This window comes from Podarcis muralis, chromosome 5 (assembly GCF_964188315.1).
Source record: "Podarcis muralis chromosome 5, rPodMur119.hap1.1, whole genome shotgun sequence".
Lineage (NCBI taxonomy): Eukaryota > Metazoa > Chordata > Lepidosauria > Squamata > Lacertidae > Podarcis > Podarcis muralis.
The window spans coordinates 17529333-17541154 of NC_135659.1; the positions used below are offsets into that span (position 1 = coordinate 17529333).

The 11822-nt window shown below is 46.5% G+C and overlaps 1 protein-coding gene across 1 annotated transcript; it reads right to left on the bottom strand.

Annotated features, from left to right (window-relative positions):
* On the bottom strand, positions 1-4352 carry LOC144327716 (uncharacterized). The gene is made up of 2 exons (XM_077928111.1): positions 3932-4352; positions 1-566 (listed from the first exon to the last, which is right to left on the bottom strand). The coding sequence occupies exons 1-2, from the start codon at positions 4350-4352 to the stop codon at positions 1-3; spliced, it is 987 nt and encodes a 328-aa protein (XP_077784237.1).
* Between the last annotated feature and the right edge of the window lie 7470 nt (positions 4353-11822).

Consider the following 11822-nt stretch of genomic DNA (forward strand, 5'->3'; position numbering starts at 1 on the left):
TCACAAACCCAGCCAGGACCTCAATTTCGCCACAACTGCACCCAGCCAAGCCTCATTTCCTAAAGCTGAAAGGTGCACCCCATCCTCCCTGAAGAGGGATTCATCCCGAAAAAGGATCTTAGGGTGTGAAATCTCCTCACCACCCAGCTCCAAGACCTTTCTCGCTACTGCAGCATTAATACGTTTCCTGGCCCTTTCAGTGGCAGCTGGGCAACGGCTTCCCCTCCATACCCGTCGTTGCAAAAGCCTTGACCAAAATATTTTAGCTGACGGCAACAACGCCCTTAGCACCTCCAGATCACTTAAGATTAACTCTCTTAGCGACCTACAGTCCGTGGAAACCAGGTCATTCTCGCCCAGATGCACCACCACAGCCGTGGGCGGCCCTTCCAAAAACATCTGCCTCCGAATCAGCGGCAGGAATTCAGACCAGCGCATCCCTCGCCTGGACAGCCAAGACACGTGTACATGTGGAGGAAGGCCGAGACCCGCTCCCAATCCGGACTGTCGTGCTCCAATGCCAGCCCAGTGCACGATACTGTGTCCCACCATCCAGATGCGAACCGCTGCTACACCTGAGATAAACAAGCAAACAAACATGTCAGCATACTGCCTTGCTAACGGACGTAACCTTTAAACGCATTAGATTTCCATCGGCCCATATTCTTAATCCTGTTAGTTGACAGACCCCAGTGTGCAGCAGTCGTGGCAGCCCCGATCCTGAAGGAATGAGGGGCAAAACCATCAGCAGACTCCCCGCAAGCCAAGATAGCCTTGCGCATGACCATTGCCAACTGGCGCCTTGATAAAGGCAGCCCATTCTCGTGTGCCAACAGCGGACCATCCCCCACAGGGCGAACAGCCAGGAATCTCCTAACGTCCTTCACCGGGCAAGGGCCTGCTACCTCTGAAGCAGGGAGGCGGATGAGGGCTCCCCTACCCCTCTGATCCGTTTTTGAGTTCCTAATTGTGAGTCTCAGCTCTGTAGGGAAAAGCTGCACATCCCGGAAAAGCAGACCCCTAGATCTACCATCCTTGTGAACTTCGAGCACCAGCTCGCCCACCCGTAAGGCACCAAAAAAGGCAATGGAAAAGGCCGCCGAAAAAAGGCGAGCCTCATACTTGGACCAGCATACATTCCGCAGCGCTTTGCGCATTCTGCTGAGTAGATCAAATGAGATGGGGGATCGGCAAGCTGGACGGGAAGGGCACATCCTACTCCAACCCTCCAGAGCCTTGCGAACCACGAACCTAGCGCAAGGATCTTTGTCAAAATATGCTTTACAGAAAAAGGCTATAGCAGCCGCTTGCATCCTAATTGTCTTGGCTGCACGACCCAACTGGAACAAGTGCGCCAGGTATCTCAACACCTGAGAAGTGGAAGGTGGGCCCTTCCTCTCCTTACTGGCTGGCGGGTGGGAAAAACTAATAAAAGCAGCCCAAGCTTTAGAGTACGAGCGGAGAGTAGAAGGGGAAATAGATGCCGCTACTCCCTGGAAAACTAATTGCTGCCAAGGTTCCAGAGATGAACCGGGAAATATTCCGGACGTTCCTGAGCCTCTGGAACTAGAAGTCTGAACCGCTCCATCTGAAAACGGGACAGAGCATCGGCAATTTCGTTAGACACCCCAGGGACAAAACGCGCAGAAAACACTATATTACAATGCAAACAGTGCAACACAAAAGCCCTCAGGAGAGCCGACACCCTGGGCGAGCGTGACGACAACTTTGCCAACACGTTCACCACCGCCTGGTTGTCAGTCCAGAAGCAGACACGACGGTCTCTGAAATCATCGACCCACAAGTGTACAGCTACTGCAATGGGAAAAAACTCAAGAAAAGTTAGATCCCGCATAATGGCTTCACCTTGCCAGGCTGGTGGCCAACGCTGGGCGCACCATCTGCCCTTCCAATAAAGACCAAAGCCCAGGGAACCCGCAGCATCCGAGTGGACCTGAAAGTCATTATGCAAATTCAAGGTGTCTTGCCACAGGGATATGCCGTTGAATCCTTCCAGGAAGTCAAGCCAGATTAACAAATCGGCCTTGACCTCACTGGAGAGGCGAACCCGATGATGTGGGGCCTTCAGCCCCGCGGTGAGCCGAGCCAGACGTGAACAAAAGGGGCGCCCAGGTGCCACCACCCTACAAGCGAAATTCAGGTGACCCAATAAGGACTGGAGTTGCCTCAGTGACACCTTTTTCAAAGGCAGCAGTTCCCCTATAACCTTCTTCAACACAACCAGCTTATCCTTTGGCAAGCTGGAAGTTTGAGAGACAGTATCTAACAGGATGCCCAAGTAAGTGAGCCGGGTGGAAGGACCCTCAGTTTTTTCCGCTGCGAGCGGAACACCCAACTCCTGCGTGAGCTCAGCAAAGGCATGCAGCAACACCGAGCAGCCGTCGGTATCGTGACCGGAGGCCAGTAAAAAATCATCGAGATAATGAGTGACCCCGCCCATTCCAGTCTTCTGCTTGAGGGCCCACTCCAAAAACGTACTAAAGGATTCAAAAGCGGCGCACGCTATTGAACAACCCATGGGCATGGCTTTGTCAAAGTAATAGTTTCCCTCAAATTGGAAACCCAGCAGCCAAAAATCGTCTGGATGAATAGGCAGCAAGCGAAATGCCGACTCGATGTCGCATTTTGCCAATAAGGCGCCCCGACCAAACTTACGAATCATCTTGATCGCATGATCAAGGGACGCGTACTTTACGGAGCAAAGCTCCTGAGGGATAACGTCATTGACAGAAGTGCCCACAGGATGCGACAAGTTATGTATCAAGCGATATTCGCCAGGGGCCTTCTTTGGTACTATACCCAATGGAGATATGTGTAAATTAGGAAATGGAGGAAAACTAAAAGGACCGGCCATACGATGCATGGCAACCTCCTTTGTGATCTTTTTCCTAGCAATTTCGGGGAGCTCATAAATTGACTTTTGATTTAAGGGATTCCGTGCCACGGGAGGCATGGCTACCGGAATCCTAAAACCGATAGAAAAACCATCAACAAGGTAACGTGCCGCAACCTTATCAGGGTAAGGTCGCAGCCAAGCCTGGAGGGCCGACGATCGTACGGGGGTGTGAGCCAATGAGGTCAACACGTTATTTCCCTGTCCCTGAAGTGGAGGGAAGGGGAGCTGACTTGGGGGGTTGCTGAGTACCCCCCCTTGCCCCACAAAAGGGCCGTCTACCACCAAAACAAGCGGAAGCCGAATGGGTTCCGTTGCATTTCTCACACAAGTGGGCAAATCTGCATGTTGTACGCTGGCAGGAGCCTCTGTTATAATCCCAGCAAACGAAACGTCGGCCCGCCCCAAAAGCCGAATTCTTCGGCTTTTGCTGTTCTATCGCCTTTTTCTCCATGAGCGGAGCCACATAAGTGGTCCACACATCAAGATCCTTACGATCCCAGCGAGCCGAAGGAATCTTGGCGGCGCGGCGCCTGAAATTCTCGTCGTATTTGATCGCCGCTTTTCCACCAGCCTTGGTGAATGCAGAGCGGACAATAGATAGGTAAACCAACAGGTGAAGGGATCTCCTTGGGTAAGCCGCAGAGACCACGCCAGCGAAGACCTGGAAACAATCGAGCCAATGCTCGAAAGTCCTGTCCGCGCTAGAAGTCCCAGGTAGTTTTTTGGATGAAAAACTTGCCTTTTCTTGCTCCTCTGACGGTGGGAGCAAACTAAATATGTCTACGTAGCGACCATTTAAGATTCTGGACCGCAGTTTAGCAGACAAGTGCGAGCCTGGTATGATGTCCCTGGCGGAATTGGTCGAGACTTTGACGTCAGGGACCAAAGCGCCATCCTTACATTCCTGGACCGCACCATACTTTGCCCGATGTGTATTGGCCCTTCGCTCCCAAGCCCACAGGGGGAGCCCCGAAGCCAGTTCACCAAAACCCCAATAAAGTTCCAAAGTGTTACCCTCGCTATCGGAATCAGAGGAAGACGTACCAGAGTATGAGGAAGATGAGTCGTCCTTCCTCCTCTTCGCACGCTTCCTGGATGCCTTCTTACGGCGCCGCTTCCCCCCCGAGGACTTCCTGGCAGGGACTGGAAGACTGTCTTCAATCGATGAGTCAGACTCAGGATTCAGCAGGGGTGTAGCTGAAACAGACTGCGAAGAGACAGCACGTGAGAAGCCGGAGCCCGATGCCGTCTCAGGAGTAATCTGAGGGGTAGCACGACGGCGAGTTGGCGCCCGAGAAGGGCCACGTGTTCCTGAGGCCCTTCTGGAGGCGCCAGCAGACCTGCGGGACCGACCCCGTGTTGCAGGTAAGTCAGGGGGCTGTGTTGGTGGTGGGTCCACAATCAACCCCCCCCAGAGGTGACCCTTCCCTCCCATCTTCGCTAGATGACGGAGATGACGCCAAAGCGGGTGCAGGGCGCCTTCCGGACGCCGAAGACCGGGTGGAGCAATGCCGAAGGAAGCCATCCATTTCAGATGCAAAGCGGGATAAGGCTGTTGGGTCACCGGCCATGCTCTCCACTAAGGATTGAACCTGCCCTCGCGGCTGATCCGGAGTACGTGAACGGAGCGCCTGGGATGGACCTCTAATAGGCCGCTTGGGGGCGGCAGCTGAGACCGTGCGAGCGGTGGCCTTCTTTGGAGCCATAACCGCTATATGGAAATAAATGGAACAATTAAGTGTCACCAACCAGTCAATACAATACAATTGACAACAACACTTTAACCAGTCAAGATCGCACTTGAGTGAAATAATAGAATAAATGAGGCCTAAAGAAAAGAATTAAATTACCAGAAATCACAGAAAATGAAATAAATCAAAAAATGAAAATAAAATAAAATTAAATCAAAATTAAATTAAATTAATAAATTAATTCAAGATAAATTGATACCAACTAAATCAAATAAAGTAGCTAAATAAATGAACTAAAATTAAATAAAATTAATACTAGCTAAATTAAATAATTGAATAAATAAGTAAATAATTCAAGAAGGGCAGGCACAATCCCGAGGCAGGAGCGACTGCCTAACCAAATGCAGTGATACCAAGCAAACCTGCACCCAAACAGGCCAGCCAGCCAAGGCCCGCAAGTGCGTAGGCCCAAATAGCTGCCTCAACCTAATAACAAGGAGGCGCGATACAGACCAACCACAAAAGGAAAAAAAAAAGGGGGAGGGGAAGCCGAAGCACAGCCCAGGTGCGATGCCGGCAACGGCCACAAGAGGGAGCAAGCGGCCGCAAACACCACACGCCGAGCTGGCAAAATGGAGGGCCTCCTCCGATGGCGCAGCAAAAATTCCTCCGCGGGCGGGTACAAGCCGCGCCGGCGGAGGTGGGGGCGCACGTGCGGGCCGCCGCGCAGCGCCCCTGCGGCGGCTCACCCCGGGCCCGCTAGGCCTCCCCAGGAATGTGCCCGCTGCGCCGCAAGAGGCCGCCCCCGGCCCACCGAGAAGGAGCCGGGTGGCGGCGACGGCCTCCCCAACGGCGCAGCAACCCGCCGCGGGCGGGTGCAAGCCGCACCGGTGGAGGAGGGGTGCGCGCGCGGGCCGCCGCGCAGCGCCCGAGCGGCGGTTCGCCCTGGGGCTCGCTAGGCCCCCGAAGAAAAAACGCCTGATGCGCCGCTAATCAACCGTCCCCAATCCACCGGGAAGGAGCGGATGGCAGCGACGACGCCCGCGGGGCCAGGCAGGTACGTTCGTGTGGGAGGGAGGGGGTGAAGCGACGGAAATTTAGCGGCTGAGGCCTCAAAGGCTGAAACCGCGTCAATTAGCCGTCGATCCGGCGGGGTTCCAGCCGAACGGGGGGGGGGACGGGTAGGAGAAGCCTCCCGGGGGCTGGGGGGGGGAACCACCCTCAGCCCGTCCTTCTGCCTCCCGGGAAAGGAGAGGGGGAAGGTGTGGTAGAAAGAAAACGAGTTCAAAAAAAAAAACAAGTATAGGTATTGGAAAGGAATTAATGGCAAAATAGGTTTAAGAGGGGATTAAAAGGAACAAGGGTGAGGGAAATAGGGCTAAAGAGCCCGACAGAGCAATTAAATTCAGCAAGGCCTCAAATACAACCGTCTCCAGATGCGAACCGCTCCTTGATCCGGTGTAAAAGCCAAGAGGACGCCCCAGCAATGGCGACCTGTATTTAAAGGCACTAACCCCACCCCCGAAATTGGCTACATACAGAACTCCCCAGTAACCCAATTAACCACTTATTGACCTGGGTTACCTAAACTGCACAGTCATACCAGCGTGGCCTATATTCCCCAACCGCAACACATGCTCTCATTTAGGGAGAACATGCTTTACCTGATAAATTCAATTTAAATATGTTTCCACAATAGCAAACGCTTATTATAAGCAAATTTTATGATGAAAAAACTACCACATAGTGTAAAAAGGAAAGGAAATTATACTGTTTTCTTTCTTTATTCCTTCTTCAGTAATGTACTGAAAAAGCCTTGAAAAATAAACAAGTACATCTTTAACTCTCAGACTTTCTGACTCACATTTCCCCCACTAATTAAAATGGACTCTGCCCATTAACTAACTAACCAAACTTTATTAATCTCCTAATTAAAGCAATTTAAGATTGCAGTTCTGCAGGATCCCAATGCAGACAATCTGAAATTAACAGCGGAATAACAGTGCAATCCTATGCAAATTTACTCAGAAGAAAGTTCTGTTGCATTCTATGGGGCTTACTTCCTTGTACAGACTACAGTGGTACCTCGGGTTACATACGCTTCAGGTTACATACGCTTCAGGTTACAGACTTCGCTAACTCAGAAATAGTGCTTCAGGTTAAGAACTTTGCTTCAGGATGAGAACAGAAATCGTGCAGCGGCGGCACAGCGACAGCAGGAGGCCCCATTAGCTAAAATGGTGCTTCAGATTAAGAACAGTTTCAGGTTAAGTACGGACCTCCGGAACGAATTAAGTACTTAACCTGAGGTACCACTGTACTGAAATTTGTGGACCAAGTTGCAAAAATCACATATTAACTTGGGCTGAATCAGGGCTTTTAGCTTTTAGTGTGGCAACATCTGTAATCTGAGCACCCAAGCAGATGAAACAATAATCTTCCTCTGTGATACCTGCTTTCAGCAAAAATTGCAAAAAGATACAGAAGATCTCTTCATGGATCTCCAATGTCTCGTCTGCTTTTGTCCTGAGTGTGCTAAATTTTTGGCACATACCTTGCATTTACAACACTGGATACTTTAAATCTGAGCAGGAAAACATTTTTTTAAATGCTGATAATTTTCAAAACTGAATGGAGAACATAAGTAGGAACAGATGGTAAACTATAGTACTATACAGATTGAATTTTCTGAAAAGTGACGGATTTAAAAGTAGCCAATGTTAAAAAGGGATGCAAAAAAAAAGCCTCTTTAAATAATCATAAATTTGTTTCTTCCCCCATAGTCACCCCCTCCATTTTTATGTTCCACTGCAAAAACAAATTCCTCTCAAACTATATAGCATTGTCACTTGGGAGGTACAGATACGCCTCCATCCATCCCAAGATTTAGTCACACTTTCACTGGATGTTTTCTTTTCATCTGCAATTGGCTTATTTTGCACAAGTCCTTCCACTGATTCAGGAAATATACATATTTTTATGAAGCACACAAGAGACACACGCATATCGGCTACCAACAGATATTTGCAAATCGCTTTACCTTCCCTGAGTGTTCCCTTTCAAACGTAATGAATATCCAGAGAGCTAGCCTTGTCTATGAAGCTTTGTGACAAAGGAAAAGTCATGGAAGTGGCTGGTAGCAGACATACAAACACACTTCAGGTGATGTAATTGTAAGCAGTTGGAGCAAAAGAATATGAAATGCAGAAAACACAGGTAGGGATGTGTGTGTCAGTGTAAAACAGGTCACAGAGGTAGCATAGTATGTGGCTTGGGGTGGAGAAGTGGGGTGGAGGGAATGGGAGCAAAGGTATATATTTGGGTGCAGTATGGAAGTGAGAGCTGGACCATAAAGAAGGCTGATTGCCAAAGAATTGATGCTTTTGAATTATGGTGCTGGAGGAGACTCTTGAAAGTCCCATGGACTGCAAGAAGATCAAACCTATCCGTTCTGAAGGAAATCAGCCCTGAGTGCTCACTGGAAGGACAGATCCTGAAGCCGAGGCTCCAATACCTTGGCCACCTCATGAGAAGAGAAGACTCCCTGGAAAAGACCCTGATGTTGGGAAAGATGGAGGGCACAAGTAGAAGGGGACAACAGAGGACGAGATGGTTGGACAGTGTTCTTGAAGCTACGAACATGAGTTTGACCAAATTGTGGGAGACAGTGGAAGACAGGAGTGCCTGGCCTGCTCTGGTCCATGGGGTCATGAAGAGTCGGACATGACTAAACGACTAAACAACGAGAGAGAGAGAGAGAGAGAGAGAGAGAGAGAGAGAGAGAGAGGACTTTATCCAAGATTTTGACTGATATATCAGTCAAAATCTTGGATAAAGTCCTCTAGTTCATTTCAGAATATAAAAGTGTGGGTTTGTGTTTAAATTTTATTTTTTGGTTAGCTCTCCTGCTTTGGAAATGAATGCTGATGCAATGATTTTTCTTTTATTGAGCACCCAAAATATAATTTTTAAAGCTCATTAACCTGTAATGTAAGGTTTGAATATTAGAACAGACATAGACAAATACATTCAATCAAGATAATGGAGCTTACGGACCAACGCAAGCATTTTCTGTTGTTTATGAATGTCATCTAATGCACATTGTGAAACAGCGCATAAGTCAAATAAATTCCAAAGAGTCATAAAAAAACCCCAAGCTGTCAAGACCAATTTTAGCTAAAAATCACTTTCTAAGAAAGAAAGAAAGAAAGAAAGAAAGAAAGAAAGAAAGAAAGAAAAGAAAAGAAAAGAAAATGGGTATAAAAATGTCATATTGTAAACCAGGCAATTATTGTTTGCACAGCCTTAGTTGTAGCATTTCAGTTGACCTACCCTAGTCCTAAGCCTCTTAGTGTGCAACTGATCCAAGACATAGACTGTGAAATATGAATGAAATGAAACTGACATTTGTAGGTGGGGAGGGCTTATTCTAATCCCTGATCATTAAACACTGGCTTAAATAAATAATGTTGGATGAATTACAGGTAGCTGTTTACAGTGGTTGTATAATGTCTTGGCAAGGCTGTTGTCTTCAATGTCCACTGAGCGATGAGAAAGTTATTATACATTCATACCTAATCAAGGAAATCTAAAAGTCACTTATATAGTGGTCAGATGAAGAATCATAAGTTCTTTAGCTTCTTAACTTCTCTCTCTCTCTCTCTCTCTCTCTCTCTCTCTCTCTCTTTCTTCTTCTTCTTCTTCTTCTTCTTCTTCTTCTTCTTCTTCTTCTTCTTCTTCTTCTTCTTCTTCTAGTTCCAAACAAAATCTTGGAGGGTTTTTGAGGGAATCAGAAAGAGGCCCTGCCTTGTGTCCTCTTGCATATTTCAAGGATGAGCTAAACATAACAAGAGATATGACATAAAGATCCAGAAGGATATGTCATCATGCTACTTCCTGTTCTCATGTTGCACATTTCATATATATGCTTTATTGAAATTGATTAATAACAAAACATTCTTTTGTATGGCATGTCCAAGTATACAAATAAAAATCAGTTCAATCAGTTCAATGGTCCATTTCACCATACATTCTTACTAAAATGCATAAGACTTCCCGTCACCCCCAGTCTATTTCCATTATCAGTTGCACTTACAATTATTACTTTGTTCTTTTTATATTATCTTATAATTTCTAACACCTTTTCGTATCTATTTTCCTTATTTTTTGTTGTTATTTTATACAGAAGCCATTTAAATGTTGCCATATTATATTTTTATATGTCGCCACTATTATATTTTTCTAAATAATTTTTTTTTTAATTTAATCAAGGCTTGAGGTGTTAAACTGGGTGCCAGACACCTAATCCCTGGACCTAAAAAGTAAAGGTAAAGGACCCCTGACAGTTAAGTCCAGTCGTGAATGACTCTGGGGTTGTGGCACTCATCTCGCTTTACTGGCCAAGGGAGCCAACGTTTGTCCTCAGACAGTTTTTCTGGGTCATGTGGCCAGCATGACTAAGCTGCTTCTGGCAAAACCAGAGCAGCACACAGAAACTCCATTTACCTTCCCGCCAGAGCGGTACCTAATTGTCTACTTGCACTTTGATATGCTTTCAAACTGCTGGGTCGACAGGAGCTGGGACTGAGCAACTAGCAAGTGTTAAAAGCAAAACAAGTAAGACTAGCTCCCTGTGTTCAGGACAGGCAATCACCTGGGTGATGGGCCATTTAGAGAGCAAAGGGAAGGTGGTGAACCATTAAGAAAGCAAAAGGAAGGGGGCTCTGTGTGAAATGGGCAAAATGAAAATGACAAAAGCCAGATTTCAGAATTGAAGGAGCTTTTTTCACCCAGCCAGAACTCACTGGAACTGAGTTCCAGCACCTCATTGGTTCATTTCGGCACCCCTGTAGCATTACAGTGCTGTTCCCCAGTGCAGTCAGAGAGGCTGTTTGCTTGCTGTTTGAATACAAGGCTGTAGATGTGGGAGATACAAGGCCCGGTCAAGGTGTTAATACTGTGAACCCCTCCATCATAGGCTCAGGTTGTATTTATTCGTAAATAAACCATATATCATAAAGACACCACAGTCTTCGCTGTGCCTTATTTTCAAAAGGAAACACAGACCGTGGTTAAGTGCCTAGAGATCAGGATGGCATGCAACAATATTTTATGTTTGTAACACTGGTTATTTATCTTTGTCTTTCCCCTAATGTTTGATTAAGTTCTTTTAAGCGAAGGAAATGTTTTTGTTGTGTGCCTGAAAGCTCATGCTTTAACACTAAGTGTTCTGTGTGCTGACACAAAGTGGAATTAACTCTTTTCTTAACCTGGCAGTTGCTACAGAAGGAACTAAAGCGGAAGACTTAACTGGCCAACTCAGTTTCTGCTAAGTAGAAATCAGACTCAGATTTCTACTTCAAACAGAGCAAAATTAGAACACAACCTTCCTTCTTGCCTTGGGATTTGATCTTCTGCCTGAATCGGACTTAAATCATATAGGTTTAAAAGAGAGTATATTTTTACCTTCATGAAGGTTGCACATTGACCCCTAAATCCCGCCCCCCCCTTCAATTCTGATGTGGGTTTTCTTGGTCTAAATTGCAGTGTGAATATATTGTCTAACCTTTGCACTGGAAATTCTCCCCCCCCCCCCAAAAAAAAAGGGGGGGGAGAGAATAAATGTTCATTGTAATCACTCTTTCATTTTGTTAGGATAATGCTGTGTGTTTGGAGATCCTGGGACTTCTTTTTTACTTTGACAGTTTAAAAAGGCAAATGTAATTCTAGTGAAATTAATAGACCCATAATACCCAGAGCATCTGCTCCTGCATTTAAAATTAAAAGCAGACTGCAGGGTTTCCCCCCCCCCTCCTTAATGCCTCTATAATTAATATAGGTAAGTTTCCCCTTCCTTAATTATCACACCATATATCAGTTTTTTAGAAATATATGGCGGTAGAAAGAACTGTAATACAATTTCTGCCTTTTTTTTTATGGTACACATTTGCAATATAATGTGGTTAGCAGAAAGATGACACTAATTTTCATTTCCATAGGAAGTAGTAACAATTTATTCTAAGATGTGTACCATACTCAAAACCTTAATTACTGTGCATAGAAATCAGAGGATTAAGTATTCACAGTCAAACGAGCATTACAAAAAGTTCCATGAACCATGTAGCTCCTTTTTTAAAAAAAGGCTCCTTTAACAAGAAGAGATAGCTAAGCACTTATACTTTTGGCTAAGACAGTAGAGTACTTCAACTTCAGTC